The sequence below is a fragment of the Pteropus vampyrus genome, unplaced genomic scaffold, assembly GCF_000151845.1.
Source record: "Pteropus vampyrus isolate Shadow unplaced genomic scaffold, Pvam_2.0 Scaffold65, whole genome shotgun sequence".
Taxonomy (NCBI): Eukaryota; Metazoa; Chordata; class Mammalia; order Chiroptera; family Pteropodidae; genus Pteropus; species Pteropus vampyrus.
The window spans coordinates 3261439-3278114 of NW_011888846.1; the positions used below are offsets into that span (position 1 = coordinate 3261439).

Genomic DNA, 16676 nt, shown 5'->3' on the forward strand with positions numbered 1-16676 from the left:
ATATCAAACCAGTTAAAAGAAATCAAACCACCCGCTGTTAAGGAAGCTTCCCCAAAAAGTACTCTACACTTCGTAGGTCTAGTTTCTTTCTTGTCCACCACTGACATCTCACCCCACTGGTGTTTAAACGCCATCAAACTGCTCCCGGTCAGACTCCGCATGCTAAACAACAGACCTTTTCTGTCTTCAATTTACTTGACCTGTCCACAGCTTCTGACAAGATCGAAGCACAATGGTAATGAGCGTGACTCTGGGGCCTGACTGCCTGGCTTCAAATCCTGGTGGCACCACTAAGTGGCCTTGGGCAACTGACTTGATCTGCTGCCTGTTTCTTTATTTGTAAAATGAGAATAATGCCTACCTCAGACGTTGGCATTAAACAAATTATTATTAACAGATCAGATGAGCTAGTATTTGTAAAGAACTTAGAAAAGTGCCTGGCCCCTAGTGAGTGCTTTATAAGTGGCTGGTATAAGTGGTCCCCTCCCTTGACATCACTGCCACCCGCTCTTGGTTCTCTGGCCCTAATGACAGCCAATGAAATGTCTTTGGACTTGTGAAAAACTAGGTTAGTCTTGGATGTTGAACACCTAGGTTTCAAAACCCAGTTCTCCTCTAAGACCTCTCGAGTGAGTCACTGAGTTTTTATTTTTTCTACTTGCTACAATGAAAAGAACAGACTATCTCTGTCTTCCCAGGAAGCGCACAAAGGTCTCAGATTTAGAAACCTGTAAGAGACACAGCCAGTCGTCACATCTGTCCTAAGTGCCACAGGGCACAGGCACGGCTGAAACCGGCTTTGCCGCCACTCCTCGAGGGGTGTCCGGCTCATCCCCCCATCAGTCTGGATCCCCACCGAGCCCACGCCCGCCACCGGGGCGCCGTCTCACCTGCTGATGATGCTCTTCATCTGGCTGTCCTTCTCCTCCTGCTGCCTGCGGAGCCGCTCCTCGCTGTCCTCCAGCCGGGCCTTGTACTCCAGCAGCAGCTTCTGCATCTGCTGCTCCTGCACCAGCAGCCGCCGCTCGTACTCCTCCAGCCGCCGGCTGGACACGCGCAGGCGCTCCTTCAGCTTCGCGATTTCCTGCTCGTACTGCAGCGGAGGAGACGAGGCGCCGAAGCAGGAGAGGAAAAGTGGATCACACTGGTTTGAGCAGCTAGTGATTTAGTTTCTACGAAGAGAGCCCTAGGCGAGGTGGCCGGATGCTGTCTGAGCTGCCATTCCAGTGCCGCTAAATTATCAACAGGCATAAATGGTAACGGGGCTTTGCCTTCCTCCTCAAATTTCATTTTTAATGTTAACTTGGCATTCCAAACCTGCATATTTATGTCTCTCTCCACATGAAACTACCAGCTGTTGCAAGCCATACTGATTCTATAATGAAAAGATCAAGCACTTAGAAGCCTGAAAAATCACTTAAAATAAGTCAAAAGCCAGCTGTCTACAAGAGGAAGGGTTCTGATCCTCGCCTGCGCTGTAGGGTCCGGGACATACTTCGGCTCATCAGACTGCCATTCTTCGCTCTACTAGAATCAAGCAATGCTTCTATAATTTTAAGCTACTAAATCAATAAGTAGGATTTTATGACAGAGCAGACTATTGCTGCTTTCTCCCCAACCATTAAAAGCTTAAACTATTCAGGTCATAAGCACGAAGCAAAAGGCCTACATGTTCTCAAGGACTGATGAATACCGCCTCCTGGCTCGCTTTCATGATGTGGTTTATCTGCCCAATTTGGTTCTGCTTGCTGGAACACATATGTCTGTTTTCTCACTAAATTTACATAAGCTAAACCTTTATATAATAAATTCTCATTAAAGCTTTATATAATTCAAATGGTTACATGGCTCTTTCTTGTACTGAAGTTGCTGTGGGGATGTCAAATTGCTAGGTGGGGTGAGGAGCATCAGCTTTCTTGTAGATGGTCTACTTAAATTCATTAGTCATTAGTGATAAATCATGTGGTGCTTTGTAAAATGCAATCTATCGTCACATAACATCCCATTTATTTGACAATCAGACAATTAGCTTCTGCTTAGCCAACATCTCGGTCCTAAGCTACACTTGCTAATCCAGAAGGTCGAAGATGACCATTTTTAGGACAGTTCGAAGAGGCAGACTGCATCAACCAAGCACAGTTTAGGATCACACTGACGAGTAGGCAGAAGCCAGTTGTCTGGCTGTTAGCGGAATAAGATAATTCCATACATGATGTCAAAGTTCCTGTCTGATCATTTTTTTCCTTGTCGACTTTTCTTTAAAAAACAAAACAAAATAAAACCAAACCAACAGGTAGTTAATGTCTTTTTAAAAACCATCTATAGAGCTAGATGTTCTTTATCCAGCAAATGCAAAAAGAAAAAGAAAGACAAAATCATTACCAAGATTAGAAAGGAGGTCTAGTCCAAGGGAAATTTTGGCCTTGGTTGAAGACTAACAATCAGTTTACAGAAACACTAAATAGTCATCTAAAATGACTAGAAGTGAATAGCAAAGGATTCTCCAAATTAAGGCTACCTACATAAAAAAAAAAAAAAAAAAAAGTTAGAGCTAATGCCTCCCGCTCCAGCTTGATGAACGCTTTCTGCATCTTTTCACATAAGGACACTACTGAGTTATTACACAGAGATACGTATGTGAGGTGGAACGGAAGATGACAGGGGCAGATCATGTTCTTGGCTAGACGGCCCTTCTGGTGGCCTGTTGCTATGGGGCAGTGAGTTGATAAAGACAGACTCGGTTCTACCTTCTCGGCGTGCTTGGCTTCATCTGGATTTTGCTCCGTTTCTTCCACATCCTCTTCATATTGCCCATTGTTCAGAACCCAGGCTGCTGTCCTCTCTACTGGGGACATTGTGGCAGAGTCCACAGGTGACTGAACCTGCATCAGAAAGACTTATTTGCATCTCCCCAAACAGTTCATCCACTAGTTACGTTTCAAAGAGGGAGCTATTCTGGAAGACACCCCTGTTTTCTAATAAGTGCTCTCAGTTCTAAATAATACTTTATTGATGCCAGGGCTGGGGGTGAGAAAAGAGAATACTCATTTGTATAAGAATAAACTATTCTCTATGCAACACACCCAAGAACCTGCCTTTTTCTCCTTCCAAAGAAAGACAAAGTCTTAAAATTGTTAATTAGTCCAATGGTCCAAATTACTTTATGGATTTACAATGATAATAGAATGAGAGAAAGAAAGCACAACTTGATCATTGATTACTCAGGTGAAGAAATGTCTATTTAGCCCAGAGATGATCAGTAACCAAGGAAATGATTACTGCTAAATAAACTCACAAGCTGCCCGTTTGTATGTCAGAATGTCAAATTCTTAATTTTCACCTTAACCATTTAGAGAAAGAGAAAAATCATTTTAGTCATTTTTACAGAGCAATGATGGGATAATTAAGCCCACATATTAGACCAGATAAGTTTCTTGATTAAATACAAGCTCAAAACAGTAGATCAAATTAGTCTACGGAAAATTTCTATCCAGTTAGGATAGCTAAATTGTCATTTTCCAATATAGATATAGAGAGTGGTAAGAATTCTGGCTTTAAGGAGCATCTCTGCCACTTAAATTGTCACTTAACCTCTTAAATACTCTTTTCCTAATTTACTAAATAGAGATACCACCAGCATCATCACCACACCCAGCCTGACAATCTCAAGGAGTTGTGAGGATTGAATAAGACAATGTACTCAAAAGTTCTTTGTAGTTTACTAGAAAGCTTAGATGCTGTCACTGTATTAGGTTTAGAGAACTAGCACTGGATATTACAATTTATACTAGGCCTCTGAATATTAGTGTTTTCTCCACAAACAATGTTGGAAATACACAAATTGTGTTTCTCTGGCTTGCCTGAGAGAGAGAGAGAGAGAGAGAGAGAGAGAGACAGAGAGACAGAGAGACAGAGAGACAGAGAGAGAGAGAGACAGAGACAGACAGAGAGAGAGAGAGAGAGAGAGAGGGAGAGAACAAAGCAGTGCATGTGAGTTAGCCTTTTTACAATTAAAATGGATTTCTATTTTGAGGACCGATACTCCATAATCTCATTGAAGGGAATTTTCTCTCCCACGCAGAGCTGTACACCTTAAGAATCTTTATATCTTTCTGGAATAGAACCCAGTTAAATTCTAAACAGATATTTTAAAAGAAGGAGTATTTTGATAACTTTGAGACTTAGAAAGACTAGCTGAAAAAACTGGAAAACAAAACAAAACAAAACAAAACTGGCTGCAGAGACTAAAAGGTAATCAAAGATGGTTTGGGAGAGGCTTGAAAACACACTATATGAAAGTAATATGAAGGTATTTCTTGAAGGTTTGAAGAAGAACCTGGTTTGGTTGACTTATAAACAGATTACAGATATGTATCAATTAAAAATGGCTTCGTCCAAGGCACACACAAGTATTCATGCATGAGCTTCTAAAATTTCCTTCCTTAAAGCTGTTCTTTTCATTTTGTCAAGAAACACATAAACATGTCTTAAACTTACCCTCAGTTCTTAAAAATCTACCTTTATCTCCGCTATAGTATATAGGTATGCTTCTTATACTTCATTCATTTCTGTATCACTTTCATTATTTTTGTCACATTATCACTATTATATTATTATCTCTTTAAAACAATCTCTTTCAGTTAGCTAAGTCCTTATGCTAAACAATAAGATCAGTAAGACCATGAGTTTGATGTTATATATTATATACTAAAAATGTCTATATTAGTAATTATTTTTTCTAAAATGTGTTAAAATAATTACATGACTAATTAAATAAACACTTTGTATACTTAAATAATTTTGAAGACACTGGCCTATAGGATATAGTATCATATATAAAGGAAGATAATCATTATCCATATCAAAAGTTCTTATGAGAAACAAATGATACAGCATGTAAAATCACTTTATGAACTCTACGGCACTTTAAACACACACATACGCACACATGCACACACACCAGTTCTTCCCATACTGGATTGAAAAGCAGAACACAATAAATTGCTTTAGTATTTGTAGAGAAAAACAACTGAACAAGGGATTTAGATTTTTATTAGACTTATGTATAGGCAAAAAAAATGTGGTTCTGAGTCTTAAAAAATGAATAGAAAGTCAATATTTAAAGGAGACAAATGTCTTTTTAATTTTATAATCTTATCACTTTAGCACTCAGGGTACAGAAAAGCTGCTTTTCTGTGAAATCAAAATTTTCTATTCAATAGCAGTTTGAGATAAAGTAGCCACTAAAACTAACAGCAACTTTACTGTCTGGAATTTATTACTTCGAGGCAGCTAATTCAATAGCTTTCTGCTTTATATAGTTAACAAGATGTTGCCTGAATGAGCTTTCCTGTGATTTGTTATGGTAACTGGCGATCAAAGTCCTCTAAATGCACTGCAAACTAATGATACTCCTAAGAACACACTAAGGAGAGATCTTAGCTCCTAAAAACATATTAAAAACAACAACCCCTTGGGGTAGTCTCGGGTAACTGCTAAGTGAGAAGCCGTAAAAACAAGAGCGGTTTCACTCCACTGGTGATGGTGGCAGCTACCGTGTCTTAAGGACTGACGATGTCCATGAATTATGTGCAACTGTTCAATGGGCACTGGGCATTTGGGTCTACTCCTATTTTATTGATTGAACCCGATTTTCAACCACTTCCTATCTATAATATCCTAGCATTCTGCACTGCATGTGGTAGGTGGTCAATAACTGCTATAAAAATAAAATCAGACCAGTAACTATTGCTTGTATTCATAATAAAACCTTTATATAATTATAAAAAGATAAAAATACTGAACAAATCAAAATTGGTTATTGCGCTAGTTGAAAGAAAATAGAGGTGATTTTTGTTTCAAAATTATTTTTTGTTGTAATATGTCCTTCATTTTTTCTATAGGTCTTACGTATGCTAGTCTTATTTCCCAATCAGGTGGTCAATCCTTGAGACACGGCACCATATCAGAGGGTTTTCTTTGGAATGGTAGTGACTATATAATTGTACAACAGATGCTCAACAAAATATTATTCATTTACTAATACTCTGGATTCTCTTTAGAATTCATCACTAAAATTTAATTCATTACTAAGAGAAGGATACTCTGTTTTTCCACTAATCCTTTTTAGTAATAAGTTATACTTTATTGTTACTACATGTAGTAATAAAGTGCATCAAAGGCTCTTCTTCGATAATTGTTCTTTCTCCTTTATAAGCTGGCTGCATCGCAGAACTTATTACCTCTAGTTCATAGTCACGGAAATTGAGAAAGAGGTTGGTAAGTGGTTTGGACCCCATTTTGCTTAGCTACAGCCTGAGGAAGAGTGTTTATACCCACTGACTTCCAACAGAGGATCGTTAAAGAAAATGAAGGATGAAAAAGACAAAAAAAAAAAAAAAAAAAAGAGCCAAGAATTCCTATTAGGAATCTCTTCCTTTTGAGATAGAGCTGTATAAAGTTTCTCTGGGAAAAATCATAATGCTTTAGGGCAAAATGGCCTGAGGCAGCAGTTTCACTGACCCTACACTTAGACATAGGCCGGATGAGGATGCTGACAATTGAGAAGGGGCTAGCTCCCTGTTCCCTGCTAGTAAACAAGACTTGTTGGTTTGGGCTTCTTTACAGTCTGAAAGAGTCAGGTTCCCATCAATGGATAACACTTCTGCTATCGACACCAAAGGGCGGACTAAACTGGTAAGTAAACTCTGAGAGTCTTTGCCAGAGGTTGGTTAGAAGAGGGTTCAACAAATCCAAGTGTCAGAATTAAAGCATCTTTCTGATCGACTGGCCATATACTACTTTAAAAAGCTTCTTCAAATCTGAATTTCTAAGGTTTGGTAAGGTAACATGCTATATCTGAACAACTCACATATTGTAGATAAAGTCTATTATATGTACAGTGTTCATGATATGAAAAAAACTAAATGAAAAGAGAAATGAGAAAAAATTAAATCTAAACAGAGGCTGAAAAGGACCAAAAAAGACAAGTTTCCTAAAAAAATTCTTTCTTTGTAGATTGTTCCATTAGGATTGTATTTCCTTCCTACTCAGTAGAGGGAGAAGCTAGTCACACTGCCAACAATGGCCGCTCCTCTGTGCTAGGATACAAATGGAATTTGCATGGGACAAAGCCTCTGATAATTACAGACGCCTACAGAACAATCCCCACAAAGAAATCTTCTAGTTTTTGAGAGAGAAGAATTCCCCAACACAATTTACAATTGAAATATGTAAAGGAATTTGCCTAAAAAATGTGCTGATTATATAGAACTTCAGAGGCTTCACGGGAGTGAGATGAAAAAGGCAAGCGAGAAACAGAAAGGAATGAAAAAAATAACAATATAAGTTCAAAAGAATACACCCTCTACGCAGAAAAAGCCAATACGGAAAAACCAGAAACTTGAGCAATCAAAACACAGTCATCTATGGTTTAACTGGTATGATGGTGGCAGTCCAGCAATGGCATAAACAAAAAGGAATCTTTAAAGCTGTGTGAGGCCATCTCACTTTGGCTGTGCCCCACTTCATGCCAATATAATAAAGATATTCCCCAACTCGTTTAATGGCTGTGGCATAAAAATAATTTTAACTGGTTGTTTGGAAACTACATGTATTTCCTACCTCCATCCATCCAGACAGCCTTCTATTCACCCACAGAAACATGTACTGAATGCTTCTGTGATAGGTGCTATATCTTCCTATAGCACAAATGTTATAAATGACAAGTGGTTCCAGATGATCCCGCAGAGGGAATTTAACTTATATTTGAAAGCAATCAGTCTGAGACACACACATGAAGCAGGAGAAACGGGGAAGCCGTCCTCGCTTCTGTCCGGAGAAGTCAGCAGAAGGCCCTCTCCCACGTCCTGTCCCTCTGCTGACCTGACAGTCTCTCTCCCTCTCATCTCTTCCTCGGGGCCCTCATGCTGCACTAAGCCACAGGTAGATGTTTGCCCCACACAGCATTTCATCTCTAAAATCACTCATCTTCCTCTTCTCCTCTCAATACACACTTTAATTCTCTGAAAGGAGCTGATCGAAACCAGAAGCTAGCATAAAAGCAATGTGTGGAAACTAATTAATGATTAGGTGTGAGTGACTGATAGTCTAACACACAAATTAAATATATAGATATGATATATAAATAAAAAATATATAATGTTGATAAAGGTACATAAGCACTTAAGCATTTTGCATTTAAAGGAAAAAATTAAATATATTATTATATTATTTATATAACATATATAATCTTTTTTCTTTTTTAAATGAAAATGCTTATTAAATCAAATAAATTGGTGAAATTTTGGGAAATACAACTAAACAAAAACAAAAAAACTTAAGGCTGAAGAAAAACTTTTATTTTCCTCAGGAAAAAATGACCAACTAGGAGGTTTTGCCCAGGAAGTCAGCTACCAGAATCAGCGTCAGTTAGTCATGCTTTTCACCCCTCCTTCTTCTTCTATATGCAAGGATTCTATAAATGTTCTGATTAAAAAACGAAAAACGATAATTGTCAAAGTAGGGGCGAAGGCTCTGATCACAGCAGAGTGGAGGCAGAAGCAGCCAAATCAGGAAATGCCTACCTATGAAAATGCAAAAATATAAAAGAGATACACTGGGGTTTTACCACAGTCTCCTCTAACAAGAATTTGTCACAGAACTTTTTAAATCACTAAACTCCCCACTACTTATAAAGTATGACTAGGTTTCAAAAAAAAATTCAACAAATACAAAACTTATTAGGAAAAAAATATTTTTCAGATGAAAGACATACACACAAATGGTTAAGGTCATCAGTTTGTTTCAAAGAACAAAATATGTATTGGTGCCTCCCAATGTAATGTGTAATGAAGACATGATTAAATTCTTGGGAAAAAATTTCAAGAGAAAAAGTGTGGAAATACTATATTAAGATTGGGCGTGACACCAGCTGGGCCTGTCCACGTAAAGAGAAATGTAAGGGATTCGTAAATGTTCAGGATTCCTGTCAACCACCTGTGCTTCTCTTTATACCTCTCTCCTTCACTTGCCTCTATAGGTGTTCAGTTGTTTATTTCTGCAGCTATTTCCAGGAAAAGGCATATGGGACTTGATATTTCCCAAAGGAGTTGGGGGATGGAGTAGAGACTGGTTACATTAAACTCCTGGCTCAGAATGCAAAACTTTATTCTGGAAGCTTAAGAAAAAAATGAAAGATTATTGTCTAGATTCCCAAAATATTTCCTAGTTGGTTTGGCCTCTAGATTTCATCGTTTAAGTGCGTAATTGTTCGTTCAGCATGATGCAGCAGCCCGCTGTGGGAAGAGGAGGGATGGCCCCGCACGGTCCCCACAGAGCCCCTCAGGGTGATGAGCTAAGCTACGCCCCGCCTCCTCGCCAGCAGCCTTCCAGATCTTTCATTTCCTCTTTCCGATTAAGGTGACAGAAAATATTTTTAAGTGGCAACCTTGTTGGCAATCGGGTTTCCCAATGATTTCTAAACAAAGACCAGAGGCGAGAGTTGGCCAAGGGGGAGCCAAGCCCACCAGCGCCTGCCCCTACCTGCTGCGTCTGCTGCCTCTGGATCGCTCTCACTTTGGGGACAGGACTCTCTCTGGAGGACGAGGACTGCTGCCGGGACCGGCTGCCATTCTGCACAGGTTCGGCCACCAGGGCCGCAGAGGCCACCGACATGCTCCCCGTGCTACGTAAGGACGCACTGTGTGGCAGGGACGGCGGGGCTTTGGCTCGGGCACCCAGCCCGGCTTGGTCCACTTTCCGGATCTGGGCCTGCCCCGTACTGTTTTGCCGTGGCAGAGCAAGAGGTATGTGTCTGTCCGGCACGGTGTGCCGCCGGGAGAAGTCCTCGCTCTGAGTGCTGCGTTTGGTGAAATCTTCCATGCTGCTATTGCTGGGTCCACTGAGCTTGAAGTCCTCACTGTTACTTTGGCTTCTGGAGCTGGCAGTGCTTAGGTTCTCCAAACTGGAATCCACAGAGGCCTTTGGCATTGCTGGCATGGGGTTACTGAGGTGGTAGACAGGGTTCTGGAATGACAAGGGCTGGAGGCTGCCTGGCTGGTTCAAGGCTGGGTGCAGGGGCCTTCTCACTTGGGGTGCACTCTGGGGGGTGCTCTGGGTTTCCCGCAGTTGTTTGATGCTGGCCACCTGGGTTATGGAGAGCTGGCTTCCGGTCAAGCGCATAGGCACATCGAGCATGATGGATGCGTGCTCCACCTGAGCAGCGTGGGTGTCCTGGAGGTCCATGAGGGAGACGCTCCGGCCGTTAGGCAGGCTCCCTTCCTTTTCGTCCTTCTCAGAATAAGTCATGCTCTGGGAGGAGGCTTGCTGAACCAGCAACAATGTCTTCCCTCGGAAATAGCTATCTGTGTTGTCCTGGCTTGGGGACTTCAGTTTATGCACATCGCTGTGTAAAAGGAAAGGACCCTTAATTATCTTTGAGGCAAATTCAACATAGTTAAGATTCCTCACCTCAGTCATGTGAACTCTTCCGAAGGCTCAAGGCCCAATGTAGATATTTACATCAGTTTCTAAATTCAGATTCCATCATTATGATTCTTAGAATAAAATCCAACATTTTAAGTTTTTCTCCAAAGGTGGAGAATAACACTGTGTATACCACTCCATCACTATCTTTGATTTTAACCAGGATTCCAATCCTTTCCTAGTTAGGTTTTAAACCCTCCCACGGTATTCCAATTCATACTCAATTGGTTCCTTCCAACCTTTCAAGAGGAGAAGCTCTGAGTGCACAACCAAAGGCACAAATCTTGCCAATACAGAAAACAGTCTAAACATCAACACCGTATCGACCGTCCAGCTGACACAGCCAGCTATACAATGGTTTTCTATGAGGTTCTCTAGATTTTTAAGTGCTATGATACATGAAAATATCAAATTTATAGAGCCCTTAGTCCTCCACTAAATAGGACATATCATTCATTCTACAATATCATTCTAGAAAATAAGTCTCCTAGATCTTGTGTAGTATTATGACAAACAACTGGATTTATCTCAAGTCACACAGTTCTTTCCCGCTGCTAGTGGCTTTAAAGTTGGTAAATTCAACAAATAAGTTAAATAGATTGTTTTGCTAAGTCTCTAAACATTCTCCCTCCAAGAGAGGACTTCAAATTTTCTCTTTCATACCTGTCAGTGGGATCTTCAAATATTTTCTGCAGCCCAGAGGAGAGGCTTCCACTGACATTGGGGCTGGAGTTGTGCTCAGCGAGGCGCCTCAGCTGCTGCTGTACTGGTGTGGGGTTAGTCAGAGACCTGGTAATATCGGCTAGAACGCGAGGCAGAGGTCCCAGTTTTGCCACGGTCGCCTGTAGGAAGGAATTTTCACCCTAGTTGGATAATAAGCATTGCGACATCCACCAGAGATTGTTTTTGGGACCACGATGCCCAGTGATGAAGGGGTGTAGGTTGGAGGGAAGGGTAGGTGTTTGCATGTGGGGGTGGCAGGTTCGTAATGCATTGTTATGGAGCAGCGGAACCGTGGCGTCGAGATGGATGGAGGAGGCGGAACAAGGTGCAGCAGACATCGAGGAAAGAAAGGAAACAGAAATTAGGGTTATGCAAATATAAATTAAAAGACATGCTCAAAACAACCAAAACATTGCCATTCCAACTAAAATAGGCATGCAAAGCAAATGAAATCTTTGGAAGGCTAGTAGATCAAGGTGGGGAAGGGGAGGGGGAGAACTAAACACCTTCTAATCAAAAAAGACTTCAAGACCAGAAGGCTGTGTGATGAAACTTCCAAAGAACAGGGATCACGTAAAGAGAGAAGTGCATGCCAACATGGAAGAAGGTGTTGCATGCAGGGGTCCAGGGCACTCAGGGCACACAGCTGAGACTGCCATCCACGATCCCATTTAATCTTGGGAACCCTGACCTACCGCCAACTGGGCTTGCATCAGCATGAGAATTTTTTTTTCAACAACAAAATCAGGCCAACTCTCTGTAGGAAATATGTCTAGATGTACTACTCTTGGTTCCCAGGACCAAACAGAGATTAAAAAGGAGAAAGTGTATTTACACAGCAAAGTCTGTTAAAAAAAACCTTGACCCTGAATAAACCAAGCTAATCTCGAGATAACTGTATCTGCATCTCACTGATGCAGTTATTCAACGAAAGAATAACTAACTTTTTAGTACTTGCTTTAACTGTCTCATTTTTTTTCCTTTGGGGAATTCTTATTCTCATGGGGTCTTATGGGACCCTTCAATGTTAGGTAGTTTGACATGGCTGCCTCTGGGTCTTCTTTGTTTTCTCAACAATCAACAGATTCTTCAGCCCTGCTCAAATGGGTAGAATGCCTGCTCGAATGCCACCTGAAGAATGCCTTTACATGCTCAACCTTCCTGAGCCATGATTCATCCATATTCAAGGAATTTACCCTCAGCATAGCTGCAACTGAAAATCTGGCTGGCATATCTAAAAGTGGAAAAGGGGTCCTTAAGAATGAGGACGGGTTTACCATGTTTGAAGCACTGGTGGACACCCTACCACTCACATTTCCTCAGGAAAGTGGTCTCTATTAATAGGTTTTACGCCCTCCTCCCTCCAGTTTTATTGGTGCAACATTTTTAAGGATAATAGGAAAATGAAGGAAAACAAATTCTTATCACAGAAAGATAACTTTGTCTTTTGAAGTTATTCTAACATACCACCACACTTATATATAAACACCTGTAGCAAATGAAAACATCAAAAAATAATTATTGTGAGAAAACTAGCCAAAGCATGTTAAGACAATTTTCCATTATAAAATCTATCCCTCTTTGCAAAATTCCAGAAGGAAGAAAATGATTGGTACAATATATATATATTTAGTTATTAATATAAAAAATCTTAGCTTATAATCAGGAAATAAATGATTAAAAGTAATTGTTTTCTGTACTCCTAATTCATATCTGCAGAGAAAGAAACCATCTGAAATTTCAGATCCCATATAACTGCAGTACTAATAGTTAAATTAAACCCTCTGACTTGCATAATATAAAAAAAGCTCATGGGTAAAGCTAATTAAACATGACAGTCTCAGTATTTTTCAAAGTCCACAGTTTTGTTAGCAATTACAACATGAGGCTTCGTCTTATCCTACTATATGTGAATAAGGTTGCATATGCCAATATTTGATATTAGTTTCTAGGCAAGTTGTTAGATGTTATGAATACTTTATTTATTTATTTAGTTAGTTATTGCAATATATATACTACATTGATGCAGATAATTACCTTAAAATATATGTAAATAATTTCATGGCTTTCTAGAATTTCCTGGTTTGTAGGGTACATATTATACTCAGCAATGATAACCATTTACTCCCAGACTTCTAGGATAAAAGGTTGCTTTCGACTAACAGAAAGCATGAGTGCTGTCACTCTGCTGATGCTCTCCAGAATCCAGGTACATCAAATAATAAATCGAGCTCTCTGTCTCCCAGCTCCCACTACTGTTCTAGTCCACGTTACCTTATCGAGCTGGGAAACTACTTCCCACAGTAGGGAATGCAGAACGGAAAGCTCCCGGCCCAGGTCGATGTACCCATCAAAGCCTGGGGTGTTGGAGATGGTGTCCGGATTAGAGATCTCCAGAAGAAAGCGTTTCATTCCGCCCCATTCATGTTCTAAAAAATCGTTCATGAATGCCATGTATTCTTCTTTGTTACCGAATCTAAAGTGCATGGAGAGAAAACGAGAAAGAACATATTTAGGAAAAGAGAGGTAATCATTTGGAGTTGACTTTCACAGATCTATAATTTTTTTTTATTTTGGAGAGGGAAGTGACTAATATGTTTATTATCTGTAAGTGATAAATGTCAAAATATACTTTTAATATTGATACTAATACTCAAAAACTTTGAATAGCTTTCTATTCTCTATTAGGTAAAGCTAAAACCCTTTTTTTTCTTGGTATTTAAAGCTCTGTAATATAACCTTCATTTATGTACCAAATGTTCATCAGTATAAACCTTCAATATCACTCACTTCTTCAAAGTTTCCCGAATACATTATTAAAACTCCTTCTCCACGCCTTTGTTCATGTTACTTATTTCTGCGAGAGAAGAACTTCCTCTCTTCTTTGCCTGTATCGATTCTAGCTATCTTCAGAGCCTAGCTTAAGTCTATAAAACTTGTTCCAAAATCAACCTAGAAACAATTCTTTTCTACCAGAATTAGCTCAAATATGGGTAAATGTGTATATTCTGCATCGGCTTATAAACAGGACACACGAAGTTAAAGTAGTGTACTTCTAAGAAGCAACTATTTAAACTAAGAAAACAACCTGTCTCACTTAATTTTTTTCCTTTAGTACATTGCTAATGGAATCTTGTCTTTAAGCTTCAATACTGAGTAAGTCTGTTGTGATCAATTTTACCAGTGTGATTCCTTCTCAGGGATTTCTTAAAAATATCTTCTATAAATTATAAAAATTATATAAACAAGAAAAACTTGAACACCTCGAAAAGTAGAAAAAGTGTGGGTATCACTCAAATATAACTGCTGTTTACATTTGAGTGCATTTCCTCCCTGCTTTCTGTGTTTAAAAAATCTTTTAAGTCTACAGAAAAGTTGAAAGAATATACAATGAACACCCATATGCCGCTCATCTACATCAACCGACTGTTAACATTTTGCCAAGTTTGCTTTCACTCTCTCTCTTTATTTATGTATACTTTTTTTTTTTTTTTTGTGGCTGAACCATTTTAAACTAAGTTGCAGACATAACCGCTAAATATATTAGCACCCGTTTCTCCAGAATAAGGAATACCTCTTACATAAACCAAGGCCATTACCACACTAAAACTTTTAAAATTAAATTTCACCAAGTGTCCCCAGATGGACTTTTACAGATTTTTCTCCAATTCAGATCCGATTAAGATGAAGCATAACGCATCACATCTAGTCTCCTCCGACCTAAAACAGTCCCTCCGTCTTTTCCATTTTTCATGACACTGACTTGTTCGAAGGGACCAGGCCAACTGTCTGAGACAACATAACCATGGGATTTATCTGACTGTTCTTCCCAAAATTTTATGCTCAGGTTTTTGTGTTTTTGTATTGCTGGGATGATAGCATATATACCATTTGATATCCTGAAAAATTTTTTTTTTTTTTTTTGGGCTAAAGTTTTTAATGGCTCTTTTCATTTTATATAATTATGTCTTCATTACCCATGTTATTGGCTTTTCTTTGTAAACACTATTTATAGTGGGTGCAAATGTTCTAGTGGATGCATGCACCACAGGTTACTTAGCCATTCCTCTAAAAAATGAATATTTAAGTTGTTTCCATTTTTCTTGCTATTTATAACAACACCACAATGAGAATTTTGTAACACGAGTGATGAGACTCCCCGCCCATATCCATATTTTAGATCGCATATATTTTTTAAACAGTGGTTTTTAAAAAAAGTGGTTGTGGTAGTGACACCTACTTGGCAAAGTTAGCCAAATTTTGAATGACCTTGGCAATGAGAGTCAGAGTCCGAGACGTGCGGTCATCAGGATACTCCTGCATCAGGTTGAAAAGGCTGGGTGACATGATGGCTGGGCACAGGAAACGGAGAAACAGTGAGGCACTGATGAGCCGCTCGCTGATGTCTTGCTTGCCGCGGTTCAGGCACTGCTGCTTCCATGATGCAAACACTTCTTTCAGCTCACGAGGGAAAACACTGGGGAAGGAAAAGAGAGCAAAACCTCTAAATATAAAAGAATCATAACCCAAGAAAGCACAAGTAATCCCACTCTGGCTCAGCGCACCTCCACGCTAGAGTCAAGCAGTGAGGAGGGCCCGGTGGAGTGAGCTCTGCCTGACTCACGGCCAAGAGGTGGTGGAAAATTCACAGAAGCCCAGATGGAGACTGAAAACCCAAAGCTGTAAAACTCAGGAATCAGTGTAAATTTAGTGCTGCAAAGCGGGAAAATGGCAGGAGGCTCCTGACTAAACCATCTGGTTTAATATAGTTCACCATAATCTCCCTAAAGACTGTTCATCAAAAATCTTCCCAAATCTTACCAATTGCTGGAGTTGGCGCAATGATCAAAAATCATTAATACACCTGTTTAACATGAGTTAATATTTTAGAAAGCCATTAAGATACTTTCAGTGGTAGGAGAACGTGGTGCTAATATTCTGCATAAACTTTACATTTATGTAGACAGTTCGGGGGTTCTTCTGCTCACGAGAGAGACTTAGATTTCAGGCAGGACTGAAGTAGGGTAACTTTCAGTTTTCCTCCTAAGCCCTTCCTTTGGCTGTGAAAGAACAGTTAGCACTGTGGTGACTTTTGTGTGGAAAACTGTCAGGTTCTGTAAGCAGGGGACGGAGCGCTGACACACTCACCAGTAGGAGTTGATGATCTTGCAGAAAGCCAGCTCGCAGCACATCTTCAGGTTGCTCTGATGGTCCATCAGTTCACTGGTCGAACATTTGCTGGGATCCACTTCGCAGTTCTCATCTGACTCATACAAAGCTTTGATGAACTCTCCTATTTAAAAAGAGAAGATGGCAGAGAGCATAACTATAGGTATGTCTTCCTGAAATCAAAAACCTAGGATTTCTGTCCTGAAATGTTAATTGGGAATTTTTTCTGAGACCTGATATGGAGGGGACAAAAGATTGTTCATGAAGAGTTACTGCTTTGGAACCCAAGAGGTACCACC

General features: G+C 39.9%; 1 protein-coding gene across 4 annotated transcripts in view; it reads right to left on the reverse strand.

The window, feature by feature from the left end:
- RASAL2 (RAS protein activator like 2) overlaps positions 1-16676 on the reverse strand; it is a 252763-nt gene that overhangs the window by 12553 nt on the left and 223534 nt on the right. For 2 of the 4 annotated variants that reach the window (XM_011361240.2, XM_011361239.2), the window contains 7 exons: positions 16357-16501; positions 15449-15685; positions 13483-13684; positions 11149-11327; positions 9544-10405; positions 2748-2882; positions 891-1093 (listed from right to left, as the gene is read on the reverse strand). In XM_011361240.2, coding sequence (XP_011359542.1) covers positions 891-1093; positions 2748-2882; positions 9544-10405; positions 11149-11327; positions 13483-13684; positions 15449-15685; positions 16357-16501 — 1963 coding nt within the window. Of the gene's footprint in view, positions 1-890; positions 1094-2747; positions 2883-9543; positions 10406-11148; positions 11349-13482; positions 13685-15448; positions 15686-16356; positions 16502-16676 lie in introns of all 4 variants that reach the window. The other 2 variants (XM_011361237.2, XM_023531256.1) reach the window with 1 other exon arrangement.